Source organism: Pteropus alecto, unplaced genomic scaffold, assembly GCF_000325575.1.
Source record: "Pteropus alecto unplaced genomic scaffold, ASM32557v1 scaffold45, whole genome shotgun sequence".
NCBI classification, from domain to species: Eukaryota; Metazoa; Chordata; class Mammalia; order Chiroptera; family Pteropodidae; genus Pteropus; species Pteropus alecto.
In genome coordinates, this window is record NW_006442491.1 from 18,862,850 (window position 1) to 18,873,306 (window position 10,457).

Here is a 10,457-nt window from a genome sequence, read left to right on the forward strand (position 1 = left end):
TGCACGGGGCCATAGTTCTTTCAGCGGTGTTTGGCTGGAGCAGAGCTGTTATTGTCTAACAATTTTGTCTTGCTAAGTTTTTCCTTTCCTAATCCTTTGCCTAGAGAGAGCGGGCTTCTATTGGGGCTGTTTTTTCTTTCCTGTGCCCATTGGCTTTTTTGGGTAGCCAGATCCAACTTCTTGGGCTCCAAGTCTGGGATCTCTGAGGCAGAAAGAAAGTCCAGGGAACTCACTACTGTGTTGTTCCTCAGGTCCTGAGGTCCCTGGTGGATTAGCCTTCTCTCAACTTGTCAGTTTTCTTATGCTTGTTTTATATACACTGTCCAGGGTTTTTAGTTTGACTTAGCAGGAGAAATAGGGAAAAATACATTTGCTCCATCTTCCCAGAAGTGGAAGTACAGAAGTGGGGTCATTCGTCCTGAGGATTTTCCCCCAGCCTGCATTTTACCGATGACATTCTTACATCATTTATTGTGCCTCTCTGTTCCCTGTATTTTCCATCAGTGGTGGTTACATTTAGGGGCTTTGATCCGATTCAGATTTGACTTTTTGGCAAGAATATTTCATGAGCATTCTGTGTTCTTTGTCCAGGAGGCACATGATGCCTAGCTGTCTTTGTGTGCTATTTGCAGCTTTCATTGGGTCATTGTAGATTCATTAACTTATTAGGGATACAGATGGTTTTCAAATTATTAAAAGATGCCAACCTTAATTAGAGTTTTGAAAATGAAATTTTAAAGTATGGGATACTATTTTTTCATCAAGCAGATTGACGTAAGTCAGAGTGTTAACAGATGTTGGCAAGGGTGCAAGAGACAGGCAGTTTCATAGGATGCCAGTTTTCGCTGTCTCCATCAGTATGAGAAATGCATATACCCTTTGCCCCAGCAATTCTACTTCTCTGAATTTCCTGTGGATACACACCTATGCATGCAGAATGATGGACGCAGCGAGGTTGTTTATTGCAGTATTGTTTGGAGTTGCAAAAGTTGAGAACTACCAAATTGTTCCTCCCTCAGGCACAGTGTCCCAACTGGTGTGCTACAAAGTTTCACAAATTGTGTCAGATGTGTTGGTGCCTCAGCTATGTGCCTTCCACCCACATTCAGAGGTCATGTGCAGCTTTGGTGGACAGGTCTCATTCAAGGGAACAGGCGCCTTGTCTCTTTGGTCATAGGTTTATGCTTGGCTCAAGCATGGGGCAGGCAAGAAGTGCCAAATGTTGAGGAGGAATAACCTAGGAGCAGCCCTCAGCCAATGAGGGATGGGATTTGGTGGATAAATACCTCATGTTCCTGCACCTAGAATGTTCCATAGATCTTTCAAAGGATTGCCTGGGAAGAAGCCTCATTGCCAGAAGTGGCAATTTACTTGTCACTGCACCCTATATTGGCTTCTTGTCCTTCAGTGCCTCACTGTCCCCGTTGCCCTGGGATCACTACTTAAGCTTACACTTAAATCCTTATTTTTGGCTTTGCTTTTGGGGGCTATCCATACTAAGGTTAGAGTTTGGGACAGTTGGATTAGTCCCCTCAGGGGTTCTTAGAGCACTAATAGTGAGGGTAGGGGGTCTGATAGCATAGCCTGATAAAATTTATTATTTATGGTGCCAGATGCCATTCTTAAACACTTTACAAGCATAAATTCTGCATTAAATCTGCATAACCACCCTATTGGATAGGTATAATTATCCTTATTCTACAGGCGAAGAAATTCAGGCACAGGGAAGTCATTTGTCAAAGGGCACCCAACTACCCAAGGCTGTCTGTCTAGTTGCAGGGTGTTGTTCCTAACCACTATAGTAGTATGTCTCTCCTCTGCCTGTGCTGTTCCACCAGGAGGAGCTGAGCACCGCCAAGGTTGGGCTCTTCCTGAAAATCTGTTGCAGTGGTCCACTGCAGAGCATGTGGCCACCCACCTGAGAAGGCCACCCACCCTCCACAAGGACCCTCCGCAAAGTCCATCAAGCCCCTGGAGAAATTTGTTTTCCAATAGGGAGCTCGGCAGGAAGCCAAGGTGAGATTGCTGTGTCTAAAAGGGACAGCCAACCAGCTACAGAGGTATATGCCACCACATAAATGGTTGGCAAATAAGGGCCTTCACATTAATTTTATTAATATTATTTTTACAATGCAATAGGACAAGGCACAGACTTATTTTGCTTGGGGAGAGGTTTTCACCTCAGTGTAATTTGAGCCAAGCCTTCCTGCTCATTTTCTATTCAGCAACAAATTTACAAACCATCTTGTTGGCTAGGCCACTACATTGTGTTTATATTCTTTATTTTCAGAAGATCCTTTTCTTACTTTATGTCCACTTTCTTGGTATCTTAGTGTTTTACAAATGACTTCCTCAAATTTTAAGATTGACGTGTTAAAACTCTGTAGTAAAACCATTTAAATTTCCTAAGAAGCCACAAGATTCTTTACCATGGATTTATTCAAGCTAATTATTTACATGTGAACCTACTGAAATGGGATGGTTTAAATAATTTAGGAGGAATTTTTAATACTCTGTATGCTCAGAATTTTAATGCATGGATATTTATTAAAAATCAAAGAAGACAAATTTATAGAGATCATATGAGTTCACTTCTATTGTTTTATATATATTAAGAAAAAATTCTTATTTTTGCCTCATGACAAAGGCTGTGATGGTGGAGAGAGAAAAATAGAGAGCTGGACATTATGTAATGAATTTGATTATGATATAAGTTACTGATTTTTCTACATGACTTGTGAATTTTTAAACATTGCACAAGCAATGCACAAATCACCTTAAACTTTTACAAATTCGGAAGAGTATGAAAAAGTCAAAGCTACTTTTTAACTCTTGGCTTACTAAGAGATTTTTTAAAATCATGAATAGGTATTAAATTTTACCAAATACTATTTTGATATCTACTGAAATATCAAGGATTTTGTTAATGTTTCAATACAATAAATTACATCGAAAGATTTCTAATATTGAGTGAATCTTGTTTACCTGGAATAAACCCTACTAGGTCATGATGTATTATTCTTTTAATATGTTGTTAGATTTGATTTGTTAATATACTTAGAACCTTGGCTTGCATTGAAGAATTTGCACTCAAAAGGCTAATCAGCTCTTTGTTCTGTTTCTGTACATATGCTTGCTGCATAGGCCTTACTCAAAATTAACTAAAGACTCATCTTTCCTTTTGCTTGTTCTAAGCAACAAATTTAACTGCCTGTACCCCATAGCAACTCCCGAGGTTTGTTAACTGTCTGAGGACAAATTAACCAATCAGCCCATGCCAAATAAGCTCTATATAAACAAAGTTGCAACTGAGTTCCGGGCCCAGCTCTTCAGAGTGCTAGCTCTTCTGAGACCGCAGGCATAACAAACCTGAGTTCTCCAACTCTCCCAGTGCTGTTTGGTTTCTCGGGTCTGATTTTTGCAACATTTCTGCAACAGCATGTTTATAAGTAAATTGGCCTTGAGTTCCCTTTCCTTTCCTTCTTTCCTTGTCTTTTTTTCTTTCTTCCCCCCTCTCCCTCTCTTCCTTTGTATTACACAGGCTTGTCCAGTTTTAATGTTATAGTTTTCTTAAAAGAAAAAAAAAAGTTTGAAAACTTTATGTCATTTCCTGTCTTCTGGAACTCATCAGAATGAAAATACCCAAAATGAAAAAGTTCATTTGGATTTCAAATCCATTTGATTACATTGCATTTCTCAATTAAAGAAATATTGGCACATTTAAATATAATTTTAATTGTAAGCTTTGAAATGGTTTATCTTTTTTATCACCTATTTGAGTTTACAAAGTCTCTTGTCAATGTTGACTACCAAGAATTTGAAGAGAGATCATTAATAAACTTTGGTCAGGGATTGTGTGAACCATTTTGATAATGAAACCTCACATAAAAAGTTGCATTCACAGAAACAAGATCAAGTTTCTTAAGAAATAAATTTCAAAATAATGTATTTGGATGTTTAAATCAAAGTTAATACTTCCTCTCTGGAAAATATGTTGTCTTTCATTCTTCTCATTATAAAATACAATACATAGCAGAGGTCCCCACCCTCTGGTCTGTGGACCAGTACCAGTCCATGGCCTGTTAGGAATGGGGCTGCACAGCAGTTGAGCCAGTGAAGCTTCATCTCTATTTGCAGCTGCTCCCCAGCGCTAGCATCACCGCCTCAGCTCCACCTCAGATCATCAGGCATTGGATTCTCATAGGAGCATCAGTACCTGGTGCCAAAAAGGTGAGGACTGCTGATATATAGAAGTGAGATGAATTTTTCCCCAGGACCCATATAGACAGTCTGAAATCCCTTCCAGCTTTCCCTTTCCAATATTTTGTGTGTGTGTCATAGATGTTTAGGATTGGGAATCACTGAGTTAGAGATGTGGTTTAAAATCTTGCAGACTATTATCCAGCTAGAAAAAAGAATGAAGCTACCATGAGTACCTGGGGATTCATGTATGAACACGGAAACATTGTTCTATAAGATAACATTATTTAGGCGTAGAAAGTTAAGGCACAGTGTCTGTTACCATTTGTGCAAAAAAAAAAAAAAAAAAGGACCAAAATATATTGATATCTATATATTTGCCTGTACATGAAAAGACATTTCTGGAAGGCTATCATGAATCTTGGGAGGGGACCTGAGTGGCTAGGTAAGGGGACAGGGACGCTCTGTGGGCATAGGGGTGGGTGGGAGGCAAGAGGCTTTGATCTTTTTATTTTTCTTAATTTTTAAAGCCTACAGCACCCAGTATTCCTAGGTGGTCTCCCATCCAAGTACTAACCAGGCCCCACCTTGCTTAGCTTCAGAGATGAGACCGGGCGTGTTCAGGGTGGCATGGCCGTAGACGGCTTTGGTCTTGAACTAAGGAGAATGATGATCCAGAGCCCATGGCAAGCTCTGAATCCAGTATCCGAGGGCTGGAAGTGCAGACGACCTTCTGGTGTGCAGGGAGGATGGAGGACAGCGGGAAAGCTGGCCAGGTGGGAGACAGGTCATGGATCCTGAGCGAGGGCACCTTGGCGTGGGAGTGGCTTTCAGGTTGCATACCTCGGCCACCAGGGGGCAGTCAAGCTCGCTCCTGAAAGCGGACCGACAGGTCCCATCTGGCCTGCCCCCAGCTGGAGCGCAGCCCCTGCAGTCCTTGCTCTTTCCCCGACCCCACCCCACCTTCAGACACAGCCATGTGGAACTTCGTGAGGAGAACCTTCTCCCTCTTGCTGGGTAACTTGTCTCATGGCGGGGTGGTCGCTGCAGGAACCCCCCTCACCCAACATCCAGTACTCTTCCAAGCTCCACTGGGTTATCTCATTCAGTGTTGACCACCATCACTTGAGATGGGTACTGCCATCATATCTGTTTTATAGAAGGGACAGGTAGGGTATAGGTTGATGACTTGCCCAAAGACCAGGAATGGCAGCCCAGGATACACACTCTCTGAACTGGAGCATTAAGCAAACCATGGCTTCTTTTCCCACTCTGCTCCGCTCCAGAACTTTCTTCACACAGCAGCCAGAGGGCGCTTTAGGGAGGGCAGATCCTCCCTGACTTACAATCTTCCTCTGCCTCTGGCTGCTCTCAGGGTCAAGTTCAGTCCCCTCACCCCATCTCTCTGGCATCACTGTGACTCAAAGCCCCTTCAACTCTAGATACATCAACTTTTTTTCAGCCTGAAGAAAACTCATGTTCATCCTGTGTATTTGCTTCTTCTTCACCAGGACCACTCTTCTTGCTTCCCCACTTCTTTTAGTTAACTCTTATACATCCTTCAGGCCCTGGCTCTGAGGTCACCCCTTCCAAGGAGCCCTCCCTGACTCCTATTAAATGCTGTTGGAACATCCACAATGAGCCTGTTGGGTAGCACTGGCCTCAGACATGTGCTTCATTTTATAACTAATGGCATCATCATTCCAGAAACCTGAGTCACTCTTGACTCCTCTCACTCTCTAGAGCTGTCTCTAATCCATCAGCTAATCTTGTGGAATCTACCCTTAAAATGTTATCTCAAGTCTGACCTTTCTTATCTTTCCCCATTAGGTCCTTCAAGTCTTGCCATGCTTCTCATGGTCATCCTGTTTCCACTTTTGCCCTGCACCACCTATCCTTGTATTTATCTGTCTCCCTGAAGAGAATGGGAGCTCCATAAAGGCAAAGGCTTTGTTCACTGTAGAATCCCCAGTGTCTTGGAATATGCTGTCTGTTTCTTCCACTAGAATGTCCGCTCCTGAGGGCAGAACTCTGTCCTATTCATACACAGCCCCAGTGCCCAGCACACGGCAAGTACTCAGTAAAAACCCTGTCAATAAACAGATGCAGAAACTCAAGCCCAGAGGGAAGAAGGAACTTGTCCAAGGCCCTTCCCTGGGGGCAGGAGAGCCAGCACCAGTACCCCACTCTCCCACAGCCTGTCAGCCAAGCAACCCCTTCTTACTTATCTCAGCACACAAGAACCCAGACCCTTTTTGTTCACTGAATCAACACAGTTTATTACTGAACTGCACTTTCACCTTCACACAGACTATTTCAAAGAGCTGGAACAAGTGTGGGGTGGGGGGTGGGAGAGGGACAGGTGCCCCTCAGGAGCCAGGACCCCCAGCTGGCTTCCCCAGACCAGGAAAGGGGAGGGAGCATCAGGCTGTTCAATCTCTGGGCACCAGCTCTCCACGTGCACACGCACAGCAAGCCAGCAGCTCCTCACACATAAATACAGACACGCTTAACAAAAATAGTATATCATCTTCACAAGGAATAAAAACTAGTCTTGAATATGTACAGCAGAGAGCCCGGGGTGGCCAGAGCTAGGCCAGGACCCCCAGGGATGAGACAGGCCATAAATGGAGCAGAGGAGAAAGTGAAGCCTGAAAGGTTCCTGGCCAGGCCACTCAGACCTGGAAGCCTGGCTGCCCAGGCTGAACAGGGGGTGGGGCACGATCTGCTAGGCCAAGCAGGACTGGCCTTTCTAGCCAGCCCTACCTCCACCCCGTGCACCAGGGCTCTCCGTCTTGCCCTTCCTGCCTGAGGTAGGGAAGACCCTAGGGCTCCCATAGCTGCTCCCTGTAGCTCCCCTTTGCCTCTGGGCCAAGGCCCCTGAATCCCTGGATCCCATGAGCAGCAGCCCAAGGCATGCCACAGGCTGATCTCCTTGCAGGAAGTGAGGCAGCTGAGGCCATAAACAGCTCTGGGGCACCTGTCTTGGGCCCAGTTGGTCCCTCAGTCACGATCATGGGAGGGAGCCAGGGGAAGGGAAGAAGGGAACTGGGGTAGTGCTAAACTACAAGGGCCACCCTAGCTTTGGCATGGGGTACTTCCTGCAGCTATAGCCCCCTCCCTCCTGGCTGGGGCTGGCTTCTAGCCAGAGGCCTCTGGATGACAATGAAATTGGGGGCAGGGACTTTGGCCAGGCCAGAGGTGGGAGGGGACCCTGGTCCTTGTTTCTTTATCTCGAGCAGCCTGAATCTCTAATTAGTCACAAGTGGCCCCTAAGTGGCTATTGGAAGGTGGGGATGAAAGGAAGGGGAGCCCAGGTCCTTGAGGGGGCGGGGGCGGGAATAAGAAATGATTAATTCTGAGGCCACAAACATCAAAACGAAGGCAATCTAGTCTTTCTGGGAAAAAGGGTCAGAAAACTTTCCGGCTCCCTGGCAGGAAAGCATTCTTGGGGCGGTTAAAGGGTAAGGGGGTTCCACCAAACAGGCAGGACGCCTCAGCCCCCAGCCACAACCCTGCCCCCCCTCCACCCCAAACCTGCCAGCCTCCATGGGGCAGATTTTTGGAGAAATTTGTGGGTTCTGAGGCCAGGAGAACTGAGGTGTGAGGGAAGGTGGCTCTCACAGAAGCATGGTAGATTCTAGAAAACTAACTGCGGGGGACCAAGTCTAGGCCCAACCCTGTGATGGGTGGTTGGACACAGGCTGCATGTAGTGGTTCTCCTGGTGGCAATGGTGGCTGGAAAGAGGGATGCGGTGGGTGCAGGACGGGGATGGGACGGTGAGTGGGTGGTCAGTGTCTGGTCATTTCCGACTGAAAAGTGAGCCCAGCAGAACCACGCCAGCCACAGTCACTCCTGTCAGAAGCCAGCGGTTGAAGCGCTCCTGACCCTTCCGGCTCTCGGCCGCTGCATTGTTCCCGTAGAGTTCCACGAAAGTGTCCTGCAGACAGAGAGAAGGAAAAGTGCTGTTTGAGTTCTTAAACAGTAGCATAGGTGGGTGGGATAAAGGGGGGCCATCTGAATACAGTGGCCTTGAGTGATCTGAAAAACTGTAGCTATCCCTGCCTACTCTGGCCAGATAAAGGGTTGAGGGCTGCCCTCCTTCCTGATCTCCAGATGGGGATGACCAACCCATTTTATTGTTGAGAAAACAGGTACAAAGTAAGGAAAGAGCTTTGTCCAAGGTCAGACGGCTAAGCAGCACTATTCCAGAACCTGAGGTGAGAAAGAGATGGGCAGGGTCAAGGAATGATGGGAGGCAAAATGGCTGGAGCAGAGAGCAGAAGAGGAAGGGTTAGGAGAGATGAGGGTGCAGGGGTGAGCGAGAGCTGGACTATGTGTGGTCTGGAAGCCACAGAGGAGCTTGGAGTAGAGTCCAAGTGTAATGTGGAACCACTAGGCCTTAGACTTTCCACTGCTGTGATGGAGGGAGGGAGAGAAAAGGGACAGGGTAAATTTCCAGAGTGATTCAGAGGCAGAGCAGGTCTGGGGACTTTTGGCTAGGGACTCCTTCTTCCTCTGGAGGGTGCCTCAGCCCAGGGCAGGCTGATGGGTGGGCAGGGCAGAGTAGAGAAAGTAACAACCATGCAGGACTGGGATGGATCTGAGAGGTCCTGTCCCTGTCCCCCACCCCAGGGGGTGTGACTCTGGGCCCAGGAGGTGAGCAACAGTCTTCTGCTTCAAGCTAGTCAGGAGGTAAGCACATGATCTGGGTAGGGAGGGGCTTCGGGTTAAATTACCCAGCCCAGGGCGGAGCCAGCCTGTGGGGCAGGGAGTAGGATGACTTTAAAGATGACTTTTCCCACCCCATCTGTCCTTTAATCCTCCCAACAATGCTGCAAAGCAGGCTGTCTCTTCCTATTTACAGACCAGGAAGCTGGGCCTCTGAGGACAGAAGGACTCGATCATGTCTCTCAGCTTTGTCAGTGGTGGAACCAGAATGTAAGCCTGGTGTCTGGCACCTAGAAATCAGTGTCCTCTGTGCGTGTAGAAAATTGGCTGGTTCCAGAGCCTGTGTTTTTGCCTCTCCACCAAGAGCTCACACTCTGGGCTCACATTTCTACCTGATCCCAACTTGCACATATTTGGTGGTCAATACATGAGTAGAACAAAGGTACTGCATGTCTACTAATTGCCAGGCACTGTTATCTCATTTCACCTTCAAGAGAATCCCCAGACTAGAGATTTGAACCTCATTTCATAGATGAGACAACTGAGATTTACAGTAGGGCAAAGCCAGGATCAGAACCCAGGACTGCTCGGCTCCAAAGAGAGTGCTGCTACACGGCGACATTCCTTTTGTGGGGGGCTGGGGAGGACTTGTCCTAGCTAACACTGAATATCCTGGATAAAGGGATGTGCGGATGGGGTGGAGGTAGGGCCTTGGGTCTGGGGAGAGAAGGGCAGGGGCAGTGGCAGCAGCCAGTCTCCTAACTCTTGGCCTTGTTGCTGCTCAGGCCTGGCTAGTGTGGAAATGCTTCCCCGTCTCTCCCCTCTTCCTCCTGGCTAGCCTCCATGGGTGTTGGCAGACAAGATAATTCTTACAGGAGTTTTAATTTTTCTGATCCCAAGAGAAGTAGGTCCAGGTGGAGTCAAAAAAGATGGGTCTGTGATGCAGGAGAGTCCTGGGCTGTGGGGAACGAACATGGGAGAAGTGAGGCTATCCATGGCCAGGAGGCCGTGGTTATCCCAAGGGGCCAAATGTCCCACAAGAAACCAGGGACAATGGGGTTGTAGCCAAAGTAGGAGAGGCCTGGCTCCCTTGATGGGAACTTAGCTGAAGTAGAGGGTTGGCAGTCACAGGAAATTTTCAGCTCTAGGGCCGAGTTGGAGTAAACAGGCCCTGTCCCTGCAAGGGCACAAAGCACTCACTGTCCAGGAACAGTCATTCCAGGGTGGAGGGAACATTCTCATTTTGGTGCCACAGAGAATGAGGCTCTGACCTGCCCAGCCCCCATGCGTGCATTCCTGGCCAGGACAACCTTTGTCTCCACTTCAATGAGATCCTTCTCCTGGGAAGGAGGGAGGAGGATTTCCAAGGGCTCTGGATTCTGGGGATTGCTTTTGCAGAGAGCATGAGCAAAATGGGGCGTGCTGTTCCAGGGCGGGTGCCCGAGAGGCAGTGGTGTGGGTATATTTAGCCCGCAGTTCACACAACACACTTGGAAACAAACACAGCCATTTTCTCAGCGGGCGGCTGCTTTGGATAAATAAACAGGATTGCAAAGCAGCCCGGTCTGGAAAAGCAGAGAGATAA

General features: G+C 47.1%; 1 protein-coding gene and 1 pseudogene across 8 annotated transcripts in view; both read right to left on the reverse strand.

Annotated features, from left to right (window-relative positions):
- Nucleotides 1-4,728: 4,728 nt before the first annotated feature.
- On the reverse strand, nucleotides 4,729-4,842 carry LOC112471269 (annotated as a pseudogene).
- Nucleotides 4,843-6,452: 1,610 nt separating this feature from the next.
- Nucleotides 6,453-10,457, reverse strand: part of BCL2L1 (BCL2 like 1) — a 44,080-nt gene continuing 40,075 nt past the window's right edge. For all 8 annotated transcript variants that reach the window (XM_015597110.2, XM_025039709.1, XM_006921699.3 and 5 more), the window contains exon 3: nucleotides 6,453-8,141. In XM_015597110.2, the coding sequence (XP_015452596.1) occupies nucleotides 8,004-8,141 (138 nt within the window). In that variant the 3' untranslated portion in view covers nucleotides 6,453-8,003. The remainder of the gene's footprint in view (nucleotides 8,142-10,457) is intronic.